The sequence below is a fragment of the Rhagoletis pomonella genome, unplaced genomic scaffold (genome assembly GCF_013731165.1).
Source record: "Rhagoletis pomonella isolate Grant_MI unplaced genomic scaffold, Rhpom_1.0 Rhpom_scaffold_01399, whole genome shotgun sequence".
Lineage (NCBI taxonomy): Eukaryota > Metazoa > Arthropoda > Insecta > Diptera > Tephritidae > Rhagoletis > Rhagoletis pomonella.
In genome coordinates, this window is record NW_023459953.1 from 3,156 (window position 1) to 24,273 (window position 21,118).

Sequence of the window (21,118 nt, forward strand, 5' to 3'; positions counted from 1 at the left end):
TATAGCAAATAAAGAGGCTATAAACGAGAAGCGAGTGTGTTCATATTTCTTGAGGAGATAGGGTGTTTACTCCTTACAGCACCCTGGACATACATACATACATGAAATGCGAAGTTACATAAAAAATATGCTTTTATTATTGCACTCGTTTTTACTAACTTTTGAAAAAGAGGTGCGTATGTTGTCTCGAATTCGATTTGCTATGGAGCTTTGTTCTTCCCCTCCTCCTGACGGCTTTCAAAATGCAATTCATATGCTTTCAAATCTTCCACTCTGTAGTAAATGCAAATGTGGAGTGCTCAAACAACGTTTATAATTTCACTGGCTTTGAGCGATGAGTAATACAGTTCATGATGAATTTATGACTCTTCACTCGTCTGAAAAAGATCAAACATGTCCCTAAATCTCCGCCTTTCAATTTCCGCCTCAGCAATCTGGGACTCGTTCTCCTCTTCAAGTAATAACGCCGCGGCTATGGATTTCATTTTTATAATTATGTTTCCACTTAAATTAAACACAAATGAAATTTTATATTTAAATTACAATGATGTTAGATATATTTAGTTATTTTAAAATATTTACAAACTTTAACTTCATAAGCTGCTATAGTTTGGTGGCAAATATTTCTTTTATTTTCATCCCTATTCTGCAACTCTTTCGTATTCGGATTTTGGTACGAATCGTAGAAATAGTATGCTGCAATCCGAATCGTATTTTCGAACTTTCGGAATTCGTAACAATGGCATGCCTAAAAACGAACGAGTAAGCTTTTTTGCGTAATTTTGTACGAAAACAATTCTATGTCGGCGGCGAAATAACAGATGTAAATCGATGTGTGTTTGCAAGAAGTATTGGTGGTGTTCATTTAAACAGATAAATTTGCCTTTCGCATATACGTATATTTTTATCCACTGCTTTATAAGTATAAACAAGCAAAAAAGAATATTTGTTGCCCCTTATCGAGAAACTTGGGTCCGGTTTAGTTAATGTACAACGATTTTCGGTTGTTGTGTCCAAACGCATAACCCGAATCCAAAAACTTTAACATACACGTGTAATCAAAGGATTCACATTTTATTTAAGATAAATGTTTCAAATTTCCTACCACTGGCTTATTAATAAACTCTGTTTGCACTATGCACTTTTTTGCAAATTTCGACGTGGGTTCTGCGCAAAAATACTGTGGACGGCGTAGTCGGAGTGATATGCACAAGAAATGTTGTATACCTTTGACATGCGGAAGCCCCTCTTCCCCGCAACACAGAAAGGATAATTCTACTTAGTAAGGGTTATAATCCCTAAGCGCGGCCGAAGGCAGGAGCAAGCGAAACAGGTGGTGGACCTAACAAAGAGCATGTTTTCAATGGCTTGGAAGAAGCTGTTATTGCATTAACTGGATTGAGAACCAGAGCTTCAGGAATAGGGAGTTCTGGCTTGTGGTTCAACAATTCAACCAGAAGCTGACATAGTTACTATGCCCGACAGCTCCGCATACATTTGCGAATCCATTGCCATAATTGCAAATACATCAGAATCCATAATTTTCCTCAAAATATGTAAAATTAACCAATTTTACAATAAACAAGCACATGATGAGTGTTTTTTTAATTCCTTTCCACTTTGTTTTCCTTCATCCAGCTATCTTCGAAAAACAACTGATAGCTGGCAATGCTGCACATGCTTCCGCAAGGGTTGCAGCATGTGGATTTTTCGTTTTTCGTAGCGTAGCTACGAATTACGAATTACGAAAATTCGTATAAGGTATTTTGTTTCGATTTCACACATTCCTAGGCAAACAGCTGATTTCGAAAGATGTTTTCTCTCTTCCTCTTCCTCTTTCGATTCGATCGTAACGCAGAATACCTAAGTTCGATCCTTGCGGAGCGGAATGCGGGAATGTAATCGAAATGCAGAATAGGGCTGATTATATCATTAATTGCCAATCGTAGAAGTATTCACTTTGGATTACCAAAATCAACTGAATGGGAGCAAAATATATTGAAGAATCTGAATAATGAAAGATTTTGCAAAATGATGCGCGTTACACCGGTGGAGTTTGCGTATATTTTAAACCTCATTAAGGGTGACGACATTTTTAAAAATAAACTCAATTCAGCACAACTTCCGATAGATATACAGCTAAAAATTGTGCTTTACCGTTTATGATCATCAGGCGAAGGGCTTTCCATTCGCAAAGTAGCGTCCCTCTTTGGAATAGGGGATGGCTGCACCATTCAAAATATAACTAGACGTGTTTTTAGAGCAATTCAAAATTTAAAGAACCGGTTTTTGTATTGGCCAAATGAAAGGGAACGATTAAAACTGGTGGCAATAACACAAAACGAAATGCCTGGATGTGTGGGCTATATTGATGGAACCGAAATTGAATTAGCTGAAGCCCATGCAAGGGATCATGTGTATTTCTTTTCACGCAAACGGCAATATGCTACAAAAATGCAGGTGATATGTGATTATAAATTGCGTATAAGACAAGCAACAGTTGGCTGGTTAGTTTCTTTGCAGTGCTTCCAAGTCGCTGCCCAGGACACAATTAGCGCATTATTGCGCCATTTTGATGCACTTTACGCGGGGGATAAATATTTTGTCTATGCACTTCCTATGTTGCTAGGTCGAACCATTTCGACTCTCTAATGAATCTGCCGATTTCGTTAATGGTAGCTCCTGATAGGTCGGTTAGTTCTGCTACTAGATGTTTTCCTAACGTCTTGTGTCTAATGTTCGAAAGGCCTGGACATTCACACAGGAAATGCTGGACACTTTCTTCGCTATCTTCTAGTTGACAGCTGCGGCAAATCATATTATGGGGTAGACCTATTTTTGCCGCATGTTTGCCTATGGGCCAGTGGCCCGTGATGGTTGCTAAAATTCTAAATATCTCTGGCCTTGATCTGCTAAGCAGGTCCAAGGTTTTCGCCCTGTTATAGTCAGGCCATAGTTTTCTCGCTATCATACAAGTCTGTATATCTGACCCCCTTCGTCTAGCCAGTTCAAGGAAATGCGTAGTAATCTCTCCTTGGACTACTCCAAGAGGGCAACCCAGTGCTACCGCCTGGGATTCATCCAAACCGGCTCCTGCCTTCGCCAACTCATCCGCCTTCTCATTGCCTTCTATGTTCCTATGTCCGGGAACCCAGACAAGAGAGACGGTATTTGACTGAGACACTGACCGCAATATTACTTTGCATTCCCCAACTAGCTTAGATTTGGTAACCGGTGACGCTATTGCCAATAGCGCCGTCTGGCTGTCAGAGTATATTGTTGCTTTACTCCTGTGTCCAACTCTATTGCCTAGGATTTTGCAGGCTTCTAGGATCCCTAGGACTTCCGCTCGAAAGATGCTTGTATTATTTCCCAACCGTAGAGACAGAGCCACGCCGAGTTCCTTGGAGTAGACACCTGCTCCCACACCGCAATCCATCTTGGATCCATCGGTGTATAGAGAGATATTTTCTCGGTCGGCCACTCGGTCTCTTCTCCAGTCCCTTCTGGATGGGAATAGCACTTGCACGTTACAGCTGAAGTCCAAATTGCCTACCATATAATCTGTCGTCCTATTTAATTGCATTTGATTTATGATCAACCCATGTCCGAAGTGTCTAGTCCTCCAAAGGCCCGACTCTCTGAGTCTGACCGCCGATTTCATAGCCACTTCTTTCAGGTGGAGATCAATAGGAATTAAATTGAGGATGGCGTTTAAAGCTTCTGCCGGGCAGGATCTTAGTGCCCCTGTTACTCCTGCGCTTGCTGCCCTTTGTATGCTTCTTAGCTTGCTGACATTATATTGTCTGCTTAGGCCGGGCCACCAAACCAAGGCGCCGTATGTTAGAATTGGTCTTATGATCGCGGTATACATCCACATCACAAGTTTAGGATTTAGTCCCCAGTTTCTACTGAAGATTCTCTTGCAAGTGTAGTATGCTATGTAGGCCTTCTGTCTACGGAATTCGACACTGGTTTTCCAGTTAAGTTTGTTATCCAGCACGACTCCAAGATACTTTGCGCTGGGGGACAGTGAGAGTGCCTTGCCGTCTAGCGATGGTAGCTTGAATTGTGGTAGTTTGTGTCTGTTTGTAAATAGGATAAGTTCTGTCTTGGCAGGGTTCACATTTAGGCCGCTTCTCGTAGCCCAGGCGTGTAGCCATCCCAGGGTTCCTTCAAGGATTTCGCTAACGGTAGAGAGGAATGGACCTGTGGCTGCTATTACAACATCATCCGCATACGCCACAACTTTGACTCCCCCTCTATGAGTTCTAGCAATATACCGTTCAGGGCTATCACCCATAGCAGTGGTGAGAGCACTCCGCCCTGTGGAGTGCCCCTGTTCACATGATGTATAATAGAGTTAGCCCCATTTGTTGCCTGAATGATTCTATTGACTAGCATCGATCGTAATCATCTACAAACACTGTCGTCAACACCAATATCTATCAAAGAGTCTATGATGGTGTCAACTTCAATGTTATTAAATGCGCCCTCGATGTCAAGAAATGCCGCCAGAGTACAGTATATTTTGCTTTGCTGCCTTTATGCTTAAGTGCACATTTAAGATACCTACCCCAAAATGCGCATCAGAGGCATTATTTTTAACATTTATAAGAAAACTGCTCCGATAGATGCATTCAACATACCTGCACATTGGCGTTACCTGCCTTAAAAATTGTGCAACTAGTATCAATTATCAAAGAAAGTATTACGTTTACCTGCACTGGCCCTACAATTACCTTATTTTACAAGCTTTTATTTATTTTGTTCATCTCGCAGAACAACGAAAATTGTTATCAATTTATGTAGTTATATAGATAATTAGATACCATTCGGTAAAAATTTCGCTTGCAGTAATTTCTACGTGGTAAGTGCTTCTCCATTATTTGGTTTCATAGGGATTCGGATGCCTTTGTCATTGAAGTAGTAAAGAAAATTCGTTTAAGTGCCTTTTTCGGTTAAGTGCACAAGTTTTTAGTGCATAGAAGGATGTGCAGCTAAGCAAAATATACTGTATATTGTTTAAAGTGCAACGATTTTTCTATTAAGCTCACCACTTCATGTAAAGCAGATTCAGTGGATCTGCCTTTGATGTATGCATGTTGTGCTGTTGAGAGTGTCGCTTCACCTAACAGCGATCTTATATAAATGTCGAGAAGCCTTTCCATTGTTTTAAGCACAAAGGAGGTAAGGCTTAGGGGTCTAAAGTCTTTTGCTATTTCGTGGTTTTCCCTTCCTGGCTTGGGTATGAACACGACTTTTACCCTTCTCCAACTTTTAGAAATGTAGCACAAGGTAATAGTAGCCTTAAAAATAGTCTCAAGTAACGGTGCTATCTCTTCCTTCACCCTCTGAAGCATTGCTGGGATTACGCCATCTGGTCCAGGGGATTTGAAGGGAGAGAAGCTGTTGATAGCGTAAATAATCTTTTCCCTGCTCACGATCGAGTTCAACAGTATACTGCTATTTGAACCAGGTTCAATTGGCCCTGATGTGGGTGGATGTCGAATACATCCCGGGAAATGGAACTTGACTAACGTGTTTAGAGAATCACTAGCTGTGTTCGTCCACACCCCGTTTTCTCCCTTAATGAGTGTGATATTTGTGTGTTCTTTTGATAGGATTTTGCTGAGCCTGGCTGAGTCTTTAGAGTTCTCTATAGAAGAGCAGTAAGATTGCCAGGATTTAGTTTTAGATTTTCTCAATTCCTTTTTATAAGATCTTAGGGCGTTTTTATAAGGCGCCCAGTTTTTAGTTCTAAAGAAATCATTGTAGATTTTCCTTATTTTGTCTCTTTGGGCTCTGAGATCCCCATTCCACCAGGGTGGGGATTTCTTTCTTGCTGTACTAACTGGAGTTGATCTTTCAAAGGCTTTCTTCATAACCTCTTAGTTTATTTACTCTATTATCAAGGTCCTCAACTGTAGTGACAGTTGTATTTAGTGGGAGCTTACTTAGTTTACGCTTAAGTGTGTTACTTTATCTTTACCAATAGTCCTGTGGGGATTTCTGTATTTCGAGGGGGTGTTGGAAATTTCGTGCAGATTAAAGAAGATCAGACGGTGATCAGACATTGAAGGCCTATCAGATACTCTCCACTCTTCTACAGACACGCTGTCGTTCTCTAACAACAGGGTTAGATCCAGCACCTCCTCCCATCCAGGAGGTGTATGGTGTGGGTGTATTACCTCTATTGCAGATGCTTAAGTTAGTATTTAATAAGAAGTGTAGTAAAGACTCACCTCGGTCGTTCTCCGTAGAACTACCCCATACTGGATGCCTTGCATTCGCATCGCAGCCGACAACTATAATTTGTCTGGGGTTTTTGGCTATTATCCCCTTGATTTCGGTTGGCGGACTGTCCCTATCGTGGGCCATGTATGATGAGGCCAGGAGTATACTTGGCTGTCCGGTGGTCTCCACCTTAACCATTTTTGTATCTGATGTGCTGAAATTAGAGCAAAGGAATGCATTTATACCGTTCTTGATAAGAATACACGCCCGCGGTTTACCCACCTTGCTCTTATAGTATAGTTTATAATTATTTATGTTTAGTCCCACGACTGTATCGTGCTTGACCCAGGGCTCTTGAATTAGGCTTATGTCTATATCCTCCTCACTGAGAAGGACAACTAGATTATCTGTAGCACATTTGGAGTCCTTCAGATTTATTTGGGCTACTTTAAGTTTCCGGTTCAGGGTCATCTGTCAGCTTCACACCCATGAGAAGCTCACCTGCTCCATCAACCCCGGGATCTTCGTCTACCGGGCTAACCTCTCCGAGGAATACCCGCACTCTAGCCTTATGGATACCGAAGCAGAGCCGATAGTCAGCCTTCTCTAAGGCGGCTAGTGATTCTGCGCAAATAGCTAGCAGAATGGGCTTATTTGTAGGCCTTCTTGGCTCTTCAACCTTTATAAGCTCCCATTCCTCGATCGCCGGTATGTCTTTATTATGCAGCTTAAGACACCGCAGCAAATTTTCGCCTGGTTCATCCATCGGAGGCAGCCAAATGCGCGCACGTGGTCTCCTTGGAATGTCCTTAGCTGGGATCAGCTTGAGCTTCAAGCCGACAAAAGTGTCGCTGATCTTAGCGACGCATCCAGCAAGGAAATCCAGGGAGAACTGGCTCGCGCACTTGACTACCCGGTATCCCCGTAGGGATTCCGACGAGTCGAACTCTGGGTGAGGACCTTCGGGGTTGTCGAGTACGTAGTTCATTACGAGGCTCGACAGCCTCACATCAATCTCCACCCATTTCTGCTGCACTGCCAGCGGTGTCTTGCTATTTTCATCTATTATCGCCGCCTGTAGGTGATCTCTGGCGACGTCACTAAAACAGCGATGCTTCGCGGGTGCTGCGGACTCCGCATCACCTCCTTGCTTAGCCTTCTTTGTAATGGCCCCTTGGCCGCCTTCATTATGAGAGCGGTTCCGTTTCTTTGCTTCGGTGGCCTCGATTGTGGCTGCACGATCTGTCTGTAACTTTTCATACTCTTCCACTATTTGCATGTATTTTGCCTTGTCTTCCTCGTCACGCTCATGAACCGTACCAGCCGCGGCATTTTTGTCAATTTTATTTAACATATTTAGCGCCTTCTGGTACATCTGTCTCATGACCACGCCCGAGGATTTCCTTTTCTTTGAGGCGGGATTGCTGCCTGCAACGGCCGCCGATTTGCTGGTTGTTGGTTGCTCGTCCGGAGTACTACGGCAGGCGCTACCGGTGCTATTTTTGACTACTTGCAGAGTGGTGATACTTTGGCTGGCAACATTAATCAATTGAAAGAAAAATAGTTAAACTACTAATGATAATATACTGGTCAAAATGTCCCACTGCTATTATCTCGCTCATAGGTGTAGATATATTAGAATGCCTTTTATTCTATTCAGTTCTTTTTCCAGACTAGAAAATGTTATTTTTAAAATGAGACACTTGTGTATATTTTATAAGGAAAATAGGTAGAAAAAATCGTAATTCAAAATCAATTTTTTGAATAAACAAAAGCAAATTAAGTTTCGTATTTTAAGTGTAATTCTACCCTAGCTAGACGCTCTTTCATTTCCAACTCCATTATTTGCAACTTTTCTTTCATTATATCAGAAAGTGCAGTTATGCTATAAATGCCTCTACGGCTTGTGCTTGGAGTACATTTTACCTCTGACAGACTTTCATTTACCACTGAAGAATTGCTAATCGGCTTTGAAATGCTCATCGGATCCTGAGCGTCAGGAAGGTACTGGATATCTGGACTTAAGTTGCTCATAGGATCCTGTGTGTCAGGTAGATACTCAATATTTAAAATATCAAAGTTCTCTACCTCGCTATGTAGAGTTTCCTCAATTATGGACAGCACCTGTAGTGTGCTTCCGAATTTGTCATCAAATTCATAAAAACTAAACATTTTTGTTAAAGGGCCTAAGAAATTTAGAATTTTAGTTTTCATAGTCAGACTGAGAATTCAATAAACATCAAAACTTTACTTTTAATAGTGTCTCCATCCATACTACCCGCACCAGTGGAGCCCTCCCATTGCTTAGCGGTGTTGTAGTTCACACGCATGTTCCTCACCTTGGATCGTACTCATTTCCAGTCTAATGCCTTTAGAGACTCCTCCAAGAAGCGTGTGGAATGCTTTCGCCGTTGGTTTCTTTAATTATTTATTAAACAAATCCATTTAAATCTTTCTGAGTTCGAATCTAAACCTGAACAAACCAACAATAGTTTGCGTTAATTCTATAACAACTTAACTGATTATTCAAATTTATCTCCATTTCAGATTTTGTCAACTTTTAATTTATTTTGGCGCCAAAGGTAAGAAGAAAAATGTAAACAAAAAGAGCTGGTCGAATATCACGTTGAAATAGCAAAACATAATATTCCGCATACATAGGATTCGCAGCTGTATTGTGCTATTCCATATTCCTTTACGAAACAACAACAATTTTAATACAGGTGTGCTAAAACAATAACAGATAGCACAAATACGACAAATAGCACACCTTAAAAATACCCTAATAGTGTTTATTGTGTGAAATAGCACCGAGAGGTTAGCTCAATTTACAAACTTTAACAACAAATAACTTAAAAGCTATAAGCCTCCGTAGGCTAAAAGTATATATATTTGCAATCAGGAGAACTCCCCTTACCGCCCGCCCCCCCATAACCACCTTTTTTTGTACGCGGGGATGCCAAACCAAAATTTTCCCGTCCGCAGCCACATTTCTTCGGCCAGATGGATGTGCTCGCGACAAACGTACTGGAGTCAATGTGGCTCACTTGGTCAAACTTGGAGGTAGAAAAGCGGTTGTCCGTGCAACAAAAACACTGAAAAAGAAGACATTAAGGGTATTCATCAAACCTTATAAATGCATTGTAAACCGTATAAACTTATAATTGTGTAAACCTTATAAATGAACTGGTAAAATTTGTATGGAAACTCGTTTACACTTTAGTTGCGTTCCAGATGCTTCACGATATTCACGAAATTCACGATTTGCAGGAACAGCTGTTTTCTCCATTAATAAACCTTATGGGAGGTGGTCACCTGGAACGACTTCCTGTAAAAACCTGCAAATCGTGAAGCATCTGGAACGCAACTATTTCTGAGAAATTTCTCCAGCGATTTCACTGAATAAACTTAATAAACTGAAGCCAATGCAACTCTGTGACAACTCTAGCTATGTTTTTTTTTTGGGCAATAATCGAGATCAGCATACAAATTTTGCACGCAAATTCAACTACAACGATATAATCCTGATAGAGATCTGGTTCAATTATTATCCCTTCTGTTTGTTTTGTTTCACTGATAATTTGGCCGCAAAGTTTGGTAGAAGCGACAAATTATTTTAACACTCACTTTTGTAAATTTTGGTCACTAATTTATTTACAAATTGGGTTTGAAATATGCCCTTTTTTGTAAAATTCGGAAATTAGCGTACATTTATCACTCCTATTCTCCTTAAAGCAGCCAATACATTTTTGTATTCCCCTTCACTTTACACTTTACTCGATTAGTTATAACTTGCTTTACGACTTTAATATTAACCAATTAATCACAATTCATTAAATAAAAGCACCTTCAAAATCAAGCGTCTGACTTTGGTTGCATATGCAAATTAAATGGCGGAGTTCAGCTGTCAAACTCCAAAATATGCAAAAGAATGAGAGACAAAAGAAGATAGGATATAACCCAGTAAGCATTAAAGATATACAAAGGGGTTCTCTGCAAAAGGTGTTCAGCAGGTGCGGCCGAAGGCCGCCTACGCAGAAAGGTGTTCTCTGCAAAAGGTGTTCAGCCCCCCTTCTTTGGCAACACAGAACGGAGAATTCTACTGTCTGAGGGTTATAATCCTTAAGTGCGGCCGAAGGCCGCCTACGCAGAAAGGAATTCTACGCAAAAATACATCTGTTAAAAAATAATTTTTTTTTATAAAAACTTGTTTTTTCTATTTCTAATTAACTTTTTTATTCTTTATTCAAAATCACCCGATATCTAATTTGGCATAATTTCTTTTATTAAAAAATCCCACGGCTTCTGTTAGTAGGGTCATATTCCACTAACTGCTCAGTTTGCCTAAGAAAATTCCGTTTTTCGCCCTTTTTCAAACGGTTCCTTAGGGGCCTGTGGAAGGAGCCCAAGGGGGGCTACGCCTTTTTAGAAAGCAGGGACTGTCCCCTTTCCAGTGGAGCGTCGATGATGTATTGATTTTTCTTTACGATATTTTGGAAAAATTACATTTTTATTAAATAATGTCAAGTTTGATCATCCGCTTATGTAATTTTTATTTTCATTGCATGATTATGCAAAAGAATAATAATTTTCTTGTTAATTGTGTGAAATAGCCAGAACAACCGCAATGATGTGAAGTCGATGTTTATCGAAAGCATGCTGTGAAACATACAAATAGTAGATATCTAAATGTTATGCACAAATTTACTTTAAAAGAACTAGCGTCAAACTTACTTATTATTTGAGAATGTATCTAAATTATTCCAATCATAAAATTGTGATGTAGCTTTATTCGAATTGTAATACGCATTCCTGTTGTATGCATGGAGTCGTAGACGACGATAACGATGTTTAACCGCAGATTAGTGTTAACCAGACATTGAGTAACCGGCCCTTATGGGCTGTTTTTGCTTACGCGTAAAAGCACATTTAGCCATTTAGCTCTAAATGCTACTCTAAATGTATATTTATCCATACAAAATTGGTCACCTAAATGCAACTAAATGCAACTCCATTTTTGCATTTAGAATCTAAATGCTAAAAGCAACCCTGTGATCTTCCAAAATTTCCACGATTCGAACATGGTTTAATGAGAAGAAGTGGCAACATTGCTTTTTCGAGTATACAGTCGCTAGCTTCGTTTCAGTGATCGCCGATCGAGATTTCATTTATTATTTTACATTATTTGGATAAAGAAAAGTTACGCAAATTAAACATCGATATGATGCTGATAGAAATCTGGATTAATTTGTGATCAACTCTGTGTGCATAATGCAGCGTTTTTGCTGCATTTAAAATGCAACATTTAGCACTTTCGAACATATGTTTTCGAAGAGCGTTCATGCTATCGCATTTAGCAAATGTACATTTACGCGAGTTCGAAATCGTATGCTTTTGACAAACAGCCGTGTTCCAGTCGCTTATTCAGATCCGTATCTATTACGATAAATTCTCACGGAAAAGATAATGTCCAAAAATCCCTACTGAAAAGGAAAAAATAAATTCTAAACCGAAAATTCAATACAAAAGCTTGAACTATTTTAACCATAACCAAACATTTGTTTGTGTATATATTCATTTGTCGGTGCTGTCAATTATAATTTTCACACTTAATTAGGAAACAAAACAAACAGAGTTGATCACAAATTAATCCAGATTTCTATCAGCATCATATCGATGTTTATTTTGCGTAACTTTTCTTTATCCAAATAATGTAAAATAATAAATGAAGTCTCGATCGGCGATCACTGAAACGCAGCTAGCGACTGTATACTCGAAAAAGCAATGTTGCCACTTCTTCTCATTAAACCATGTTCGAATCGTGGAAATTTTGGAAGATCACAGGGATGCTTTTAGCATTTAGATTCTAAATGCAAAAATGGAGTTGCATTTAGTTGCATTTAGGTGACGAATTTTGTATGGATAAATGTACATTTAGAGTAGCATTTAGAGCTAAATGCGCTAAATGTGCTTTTACGCGTAAGCAAAAACAGCCCATTAGTTGAGTACTAAATACGACTATTGATATGTTCTTGGATATGGCCTATTATGCCACCATGGGTTTTATTCGATCATCGAACAGCAAAATCGATGTTTCCGCTGCATCGATATATTTTCTGCATTCCTAATCGTATCATATCGAAATTCGTGTGAAGAAGTTCTAGAAAAATGGTAACTTAATAATTTGTATATATTTACAATTTGAGGCGGAAAATTCGCGAGGGTGCACCAAGCCTAGAACAAAATTACTTTTTTGGGGGTGTAGAGGGGTCGTACACATCAAAAAACTGAAAACCAGACGGCGAGGAAACTCAGTTTACGAGTAATTTGTTGCTAAAGTTGAAAATTTCGCCTAACAAAATGTACGATAACAAACCATTTCAAACAAATACAAGTGTGCACAACACACACATTTCAACTAAATTAAGCTCTTTGAACGTTTATCTATTTGATATTTCATTAATTCCATTGTTTAACGATGAGGAACACGTTTATAAATTTGTTTATTTTCCATTAGACAACCGAAATAGTATGTATGTATGGACAATGACCGAAACGAAGATAGCCGCACGTGTGAGTAACGTGTTGCCAGATAACGTTTCAAAATGTGTTGCAAGATGTTCAAAGCGTAAGAACATTAGTGGTATTCATCTAAACCGATAACTTTATCAAGCAGATAATCTTATAAGTTTATGCACTCTGTTACATGAACTACCCACACTCTCTTTTCGTTTACACATGCGACAATAGTCGTGTTTTCTCTGGTTATAAAGCGCAGTGTCACTAACTTTATACCACTAGCACGGGGATAAAGAAATTATAGAAACTACCTCACTAAATTGGAAAAAATTATATTTACGATATATCTATTTAAATAAATGTACATATAACATAAAGGCTATTTATTTGAAGCAAGTTATAAGAAACAATGGCAGAATGTCTGTTTGTGTATGAATTCATTTGTCACGGCTACCAAACTGCGAATTATCAGTGAAACAAAACAAACAGACGGGATAATAATTGAACCAGATCTCTATCAGGATCATATCGTTGAATTTGCGTGCAAAATTTGTATGCGGATCCCGATTATTGCCTAAGAAAACAGCTAGAGTTGCGACAGAGTTGCATTGTCTTCAGTTTATCAAGTTTATTCAGTGAAATCGCTGGATAAATTTATTGGGGTGTTCACAGTTCGTTCCAAATTGTGTCTGAAAATGTAGACGTCTACATTTTGAGACATCTTTAGCATCAAACTGTGAGCACCCCTTTCTAGCAGTCGTCGCAAAATCGTCTCAAAACTTTGCTGGTGTGGCCAGACATTTCTTCTTTGCGTGCCGTTTTATATGTCGCCTTTCGATTTTGTTTCTGAAAAATTGTAATTATTTAACTTAATTACCAATTCCTAATATTTGTTATTTCTTTTCCTTGATTTGTTTCTTTTCATCAGAAATTGCGCTCAAATTAAATGCAAATACAGAAAACGTGCCCAATAAATAAAAAAAATGCGATTAGTATTGCCATAATGCAACCCTGCTGCGAGGTTGCAAAATGTAGACGCGTAAAAAACATACCTTTGAGTGTGACAAAATGTAGACGGCGTCGTTTTCCAATTTTGTATGGGAAACAACAACACCACACAATTTCTGATGAAAAGAAACAAATCAAGGAAAAGAAATAACGGGCACTGTTTATGAATTTGTACAACGATTTTGGGTTGCTGAGCCCAAACGCGTGAATCGATTCAAAAAACTTTTACACACACTTGTAGACAAGAGTTCACGCTCTATTACAAAAATTTAATTTACCAAATCTGTGCACTAATTTAACAATAATGTCGGTTGGAAATGTGGTATTTGTTGCAAATTTTTCTTATAAATTTGTATATACATTTTTATATACAAGATATTTTTATAAAACACCAAAATAGACATCACTGGGGCGGCAGCCCCAGGTTTACCACACAGAAAGGGAATTCTAGTTACCTCATCCTTTCCCAAGGTTACATCACTGGGGCGGTAGCGGCGTCAATCCTCTTTCGTTTAGGGGGGATTTGTGGGCCCCACAACACCTCCTCCTCCGCCCCCACCCCTAAATCGTTGTACAAATAGCTAAACATTTCCCGAAATAACAAATAGTAGGAATTGGTAATTAAGTTAAATAATTAAAATTTTTCAGAAACAAAATCGAAAGGCGATATATAAAAAATGTACGAAAAGGGGAAATGTCTGGCAACACCAGCAAAGTTTTGAGACGATTTTGCGACGACTGCTAGAAAGGGGTGCTCACAGTTTGATGCTAAAGATGTCTCAAAATGTAGACGTCTACATTTTCAGACATAATTTGGAACGAACTGTGAACACCCCATATCAGAAATGTGTAAACGAGTTTCCATACAAATTTTGACAGTTCATTTATAAGGTTTACACAATTATAAGTTTATACGGTTTACAATGCATTTATAAGGTTTGATGAATACCCTTATTATAAAGGCAAATAAGATAAGCACTATTTTATTATGAGTTTAATAGCAATTATGAGTTTGATGTGTGCAGCGTAAGAATATTGGGAAAATTTTAGTGAAAAAACCCGAAAAAAAAAATTTAGGCGTCTAGGGGGGGAATACTTTGATTCTAAAAGTGAAGACCCCAACCCGCGCCCACTTATAGTTTTTAAGTAATTTTTTGCTAAGCTGCGAAATTCACCAAATATGCTGATGCAAATTGCATCGATTTTATTATCCGAAATTGCGTGAAATAGATAAATGTGACTTAAATGTAAGCACTTTTAAGGAACAAGTTGAGTTGAGGAAAGAAAATGAAAAAGAGGGCGTGGTCCGCCCCTTTTTACTGAATTGGAAAGTAACCATTTTTGCTGGAAATTAATAGGGGAGGAGCTAGAGGGGGTACGCTTTACGAATTTGTACAACGATTTTGGGTTGCTGTGCCCAAACGCGTGAATCGAATCAAAAAACTTTTACACACACTTGTAGACAACAGTTCACGCTTTATTACAAAAATTTAATTTACTAAATCTGTGCACTAATTTAACAATAATGTCGGTTGGAAATATGGTATTTGTTGCAAATTTTTGTTATAAATTTGTATATACATGTTTATATACAAGATAAGACAGCCCCAGGTTTATCACACAGAAAGGGAATGCTAGTTACCTCATCCTTTCCCAAGGTTTTTCCTTGCAAAAAATCTAAAATTCCCTATTTTCAAACAGCTCCCAAGGGGTTTTTAGGGGGGGGGGGGGGTGAGGGGTGACTTTTCATAAAGCGGCGTTCATCCTCCTTCGTTTAGGGGGGGTTTGGGGAGCCACACCCCCCCCCCCTCCGCCCCCCACCCCTAAATCGTTGTACAAATAGCTAAAGATTTCCCGCTAGAGGGGGTAAAGGTGGAATTTTCAGTATTTTCAAAAGCTTATATTTTGAAATTTATTGCACCGAAATGTTAATATGGTTTGAAAGATAATAGAAAAACCTTTTATTTGATATACATATTTACAGTATCGGTCATATCTATAGCACGCCATTTCAAAGTGATATTGTGTGCCACTTATGTTTATTTATTAATTTTTAAGAATTTTCAATTAAAATATAGTTCATTCTCAGACAAACCCGATAGAAACCCAAGCTTAATAATATGTAGAAAGCTACAAAAAAGTAAAAATTTTCACATAAATTTCAAACTTTTTTCTCGGAAGTGTTAGAATTTTTTTGTGTACACAGTTTTTTAGTCCCTTCAATTTTAGTCTGATAATGTGCAAATTTGAAGTGGCTACGAATTACCGTTTATTTTTTAGAATTTTTTTTGTCGCATTGGCTTCCATATAATGAATAAACTCAATTTATTTGTATATGGAAGAAATCCGCAACACCTTTGGCGAAAAAGATTCTAAAAATTCAACGGTAACTTTTAGCCGCTTGAAACTTGCACATATTAGACTAAAATTGAAGGGGCTAAAAAACTGTGTACTCAAAAAAATTCTTACACTTCCGAGAAAAAAGTTTGAAATTTAGGTGAAAATTTGTTGCACTATTTTGTAGTTTTCTACAAATTGTTACACTTGGGTTTAAATGGGGTGTGTCTGAGAATGAACTGTATTTTAATTGAAAATTCTTAAAAATAAATAAATAAACATAAGCGGCACACAATATCACTTTGAAATGGCGTGCTATAGATATGACCGATACTGTATATATTTATTTTATTTTTTATATTTACTTCTAAGCTGTATTTATGAGAGTTGCCAAGTGCTTAAAAAAAAATTAATTCAAATTAATTCATCAGTTAATTGAAATATATATAACAATGCCAGGCTTAAATTTTTTCTGAAAATACTTTTAAAGGGGTTGCGACCTGTTTGAAAAGTCGAATTTGTTTTACTCATACGAAAGATACATAAATGAAATATCGAAATATTAGTGCCAAACGAAAGAGTTTTAAGAAAACTATAGGCTGATAGTAGTCATAATAGCTATTAAACTCATAATAAAATAACAATTTGCAACTTTAATAACAAATTACTCGTAAACTATGAGTTTCCTCGCCGTCCCGTTTTCAGTTTTGTGATGTGTACGACCCCCTCTACACCCCCCATAAAGTCATTTTGTTCCAAGCGTGGTGCACTCTCGCGAAGTCAACCCAATTTGAGTACTTAATAGGAAGTTATCTTTTACTAGACTAATCTTCGCAAAGAACTCGAGAAGTGTAAACATCCAAATAGTCGGAAAACAAAGGCCTTAAGTAAAAAAGCACGTCGGCAAAATAACAAACACAAAACGCGATTAGGTCATGCAATCAAAAGCAATATAATGGGAGAGAAGCTCAGTTGGTTCTTGGAGCATATTGAGGAAGGCCGTTCCGATCCACTTACGCCCCAGGAATTTGAAGATCTTATGGCTTTGTATCTAAGACGTTTCGACGGAGAACTTGCACAAATTGCACTAAAGCATTCGATTAGCAAGAATCGTTCCAAACAACATGCAGCTCGAGAAGGTGTCATCAGAATAACCCTAGAAAAAGAACGCAATGAATACCAAAGCGGAGGGATGGGTTAGTTTTCAAAAATATGTATAAAATTATTTTTGCAACTCTACTTTTTAACAGAACTACTGAATCTCTGCGACCCTTTAAAGTTTAAATCGCTAATAGACTGGGACGGAAGTGCGCTTAGTGTACAACATTTAAAATTAGATCTTGTCTCGTTCAACATGTTACAGCGTCTAAAAAATGTAACTGACGTAAATATTGATACGTATCCGGCAGTAGATAAAGACACACCAGCTTCTAGCGTGACCTCATCTAAATCGGTAGTAATGGAAAGGACAGCCTGTTTAAGTAGAATAAAGTATTCCCAAACGCACGCCCCGCAGTAGAATTCCCACAATCGCTACGCTAAATTTTCGTCGCCAAATTTGTCTGAATGAAAAGCATTGGGACTTAAATGTATATAACATGGAAAAATAACATGCGGTGTGTAATCAGTAAAATCTTGTAACTAAATGTTGCATATTGTTAGACGCGCCTGCTATACTTTTAGAGATTTTTGGTGAATAAAATTAGGGATAGCTAATGTTTGAATCTGTTTGCTGGTCGGATATTAATATGTGTCGTTTGTAAATTTAAGCCCTATACACCTACATATTGTATGTATAGATGAAGCTATTGATTTTTTCCTAGATATATTATTGCAAAATATAAAAATATTAAATCGCATACAGGAGTAGTTGATGTACATATTTTTCCATTAATCGCCTCGTATGACAGTATCACCATCAAGTTTTTTGAGCAAGGGCAAGCGACGGATAGCTTCACTTCGAAAGACCAATTCATCCATGTTTTCGTTGAGAATATTTCCAAGAAAAGAAATTTCTTCCAACTTTGGTGCTGCAGCCATGCGATTGAACTCTGTCCAATCTTTGATGAGGTTATGGGAGATGTAAAACACGCGCAACGTTTTCATCGATTCTATGGGTTTAATTTTTTTCAATGATATTATAACTAACCCACAACTCTTCCAGTGTTTCTCCCAGTGCTTCCTATTAGCATTATAATCATTATGCAGAAACCATTTTTTTCTTTTAGTCACTTACAATACCATTAATACTTTTCAAGTTGTTTCTTGCCAATGAAAGTATCCGAAGATTTTTAAGCTGATTAATACCAGTTATCTTTTCGATCATATTTGAAGAAAGGCTAAGCTTTCCGCAGTTGACAAGGGTGTTAAGAGTGCTATCCATTTTTTCGATTGGTGGATACTGAAACTGTAATCCAATATCGGTCACGGTAATGGGATTCTTGCCGTTATTTTCCTCCCAAATACGGAGTGCATCCTTAATGGTGGTAGGCTTGGCCATTAGGCAACTAAATGTATTTCCTTAAAGAAAATTGAATTTCTTTTTATAAATATTTTTCTAAACGTCAGAAACAAAATATTGGACAAAGTTAAATGGCCTTATTCATAATAAATTAAATATCTTCAAAAAGCTGAATAAAGTAACATATTCATAAAAAATTTCGATTTATAAAGCATTTAATAGCCTTATTCTGTATCACCAACGATAGGCAACACGAACGATTCGTCTGCAGAGGAATGCTTCAAAAGTTAGTCCGGCGGCATCATTTTAGCCGGCTTAAACGCAACCGAGACCATTGCAACGTAATGTATGAAAAGCAAGACAAAGACGACCGATAGAGTTTAAAATCGCAATCAAAGAGGTTGTCGTCTGCAGACGAATCGTTCGTTTTGCCTATCGTTCGTGATACAGAATAAGGCCCTAAGTCTTCTTTATTTTAGATGATCTAATACAGCGCTGCTCAAAATTTTTAAATTGAAGTGAAATTACAATCTCTTCTTTTTTGTTGGCGCTGTAACCGCCTAAGCGATTTTGGCCGAGTCCAAAGCAGCACGCCAGTCATTTCTCTTCTGTGCTAACTGACGCCAATTGGCAATGCCAAGTGAAGCCAAGTCCTTCTCCACCTGGTCTTTCCAACGCAGAGAAGGCCTTCCTCTTCCTCTGTTACCAGCATCGCGGCCCGCGTTTAATATCTTCAGAGCAGGAGCGTTTCTGTCCATTCGAACGACATGGCCAAGCCAGCGGAGCCGCTGAATTTTATTTCGCTGCACTATGCACTATATCGTTGTAAAGCTCATACAGCTCATCGTTAAATCATCTGCGATATTCGCCATCACCAACGCATAAAGGTCCGTAAATCTTTCGCAGAATCTTTCTCTTGAAAACTCTAAGAGCCGCCTCATCAGATGCTTTCATTGTCCATGCCTCCGCGCCATACACCAGCACAGGCATGATGAGTGACTTAAAAGAGTGTGATCTTTGTACGACGAGAGAGGACTTAACTTCTCAATTCCCGAGAAGGCAGAAAAGACGTAGCCCTTGTTTTTACCGATAATATCGATGTCGTCGGCATACGCCAGCAATCGTACGCTCTTGTAAAGTATTGTGCCTGAGCGGTTCAGTTCTGCGGCTCTGATTATCTTTTCGAAACATCAGATTAAAGAAATCACACGAAAGGGAGTCCCATTGTCTGAAACCTCGTTTGGTATCAAACGGCTCGGAGAGGTCCTTCCCTATTCTGGTGGTATTGCTCAACGTCATTTTACACAGCCGTATTAGTTTCGCGGGGATACCAAATTCAGACATCGCGGCATAAAGGCAACTTCTCTTCGTGCTGTCGTGCGGCTTTGAAATCGACAAATAGCTGGTGTGTGTCGATCCTATTCTCGCGGGTCTTTTCCAAGATTTGGCGTATTGTGAATACCTGATCTATGGTGGATTTTCCAGGCCTTAAGCCACACTGATAAAGTCCAATCAGTTCGTTGACGGCAGGCTTCAGTCTTTCGCACATACACTCGAAAAGACCTTATAACCTATGCTCAGAACATTCCCACGACAGCCGGTTCTACGTACCGGAATGATTCGGGTTTTACCCGACCAAGGGCTGTTGTTTCGGCGATCTAACCCCGTTTAGGTCGGCGAAGTATCTCGGTAGTTGCTCGTCCATAGGGCTACATTCACTACGTATTCTTCTACTCAGGGCTGGCATCGAGTCAAACCCAGGGCCAGAAATCTACACCTGCTGTGTATGCCAGAGACGACTACACCACAACTCCACCTCAGTCAAGTGTAATGCCTGCGAGGGGTGGAGTCACCTTAGAGTCTGCTCAGGACTACGGACACATCGACAGTGGACCACGTCGTACGTGGTCCCCTGTTGCTCAAAAAGAGCAGCCTCCACGGCTAACCTCAGTCCACCTGAGCAGCCTCACACAGTCACCACAGCACAACAACATAATAACACCACAGACCATACCACAGCCACGACAGACCACATAACTCACACTACCCACACGCCGCCGCCAACAACTCGTGGTTCCTCCTACAATCTGCACAGTATGTCAGACCAGGATATTCCGTAATGCGACATCAGTCAAGTGCAACACCTGCCTTGGCTGGTGCCACTTTAGGGCATGCTCAGGTCTGCGTACCACGCGAGATTGGACTGGGAACTTCGAGGGCCCGTGTTGCGCTGCTCGGTCGCAGACCTCAACTGCGACGCCTCCCGCCACCACCACAGGGCGGCAACCATCACAGCAGCGCACACAGCCAACGGCGGTAAGAACACACACATCCCTTACATCTCACATCACGACACCTCTCCCGAACCACATGAAGCTCCTTCAATTTAACTGCAACGGGCTACAGAGAAAGATTGAGGAGATAACCATCTTCATGTGTCGGCATGGTATATTGATAGCTGCGGTCCAAGAGACGAAGTTGCACAGCAATTTAACTTTGTTGAATTGTGCCGGGTACAATGTGCACCGTCGAGATCGCGAGCGAGATAATGGTGGT

At 39.3% G+C, this 21,118-nt stretch overlaps 3 protein-coding genes and 1 pseudogene across 4 annotated transcripts; 1 reads left to right on the top strand and 3 right to left on the bottom strand.

The window, feature by feature from the left end:
* Positions 1–6,685: 6,685 nt before the first annotated feature.
* Positions 6,686–7,612, bottom strand: LOC118752327. Its single transcript, XM_036487196.1, has one exon. The coding sequence runs from the start codon at positions 7,610–7,612 to the stop codon at positions 6,686–6,688; it is 927 nt and encodes a 308-aa protein (XP_036343089.1).
* A 331-nt stretch (positions 7,613–7,943) lies between these two features.
* Positions 7,944–9,344, bottom strand: LOC118752328. 2 transcript variants are annotated; one of them, XM_036487197.1, is made up of 3 exons: positions 9,176–9,344; positions 8,489–8,655; positions 7,944–8,423 (listed from the first exon to the last, which is right to left on the bottom strand). In XM_036487197.1, exons 2-3 carry the CDS (start codon positions 8,565–8,567, stop codon positions 8,017–8,019), a joined length of 486 nt encoding a protein of 161 aa, XP_036343090.1. In that variant the 5' UTR covers positions 8,568–8,655; positions 9,176–9,344; the 3' UTR covers positions 7,944–8,016. The 2 variants fall into 2 exon arrangements, with proteins under 2 accessions (XP_036343090.1, XP_036343091.1); XM_036487198.1 differs by lacking the exon at positions 9,176–9,344 and having other exon boundaries at positions 8,489–8,719.
* A 2,959-nt stretch (positions 9,345–12,303) lies between these two features.
* LOC118752325 (translation machinery-associated protein 16 homolog) lies at positions 12,304–17,960 on the top strand. Its single transcript, XM_036487195.1, has 3 exons — positions 12,304–12,408; positions 16,925–17,297; positions 17,352–17,960. The coding sequence occupies exons 1-3, from the start codon at positions 12,406–12,408 to the stop codon at positions 17,618–17,620; spliced, it is 645 nt and encodes a 214-aa protein (XP_036343088.1). The 5' UTR covers positions 12,304–12,405; the 3' UTR covers positions 17,621–17,960.
* Positions 17,961–17,968: 8 nt separating this feature from the next.
* On the bottom strand, positions 17,969–18,628 carry LOC118752326 (annotated as a pseudogene).
* Positions 18,629–21,118: the final 2,490 nt, after the last annotated feature.

Coding starts and splice junctions, on each gene's coding strand:
- LOC118752325 (XM_036487195.1), top strand. Junction 17,298..17,351: donor ATACCAAAGCGGAGGGATGG/GTTAGTTTTCAA, acceptor ACTTTTTAACAG/AACTACTGAATCTCTGCGAC.
- LOC118752328 (XM_036487197.1), bottom strand. CDS start 8,567: ATGCGTGTGAACTACAACACCGCTAAGCAATGGGAGGGCTCCACTGGT. Junction 8,424..8,488: donor GGATGGAGACACTATTAAAA/GTAAAGTTTTGA, acceptor TAAATTTCTTAG/GCCCTTTAACAAAAATGTTT.
- LOC118752327 (XM_036487196.1), bottom strand. CDS start 7,612: ATGTACCAGAAGGCGCTAAATATGTTAAATAAAATTGACAAAAATGCC.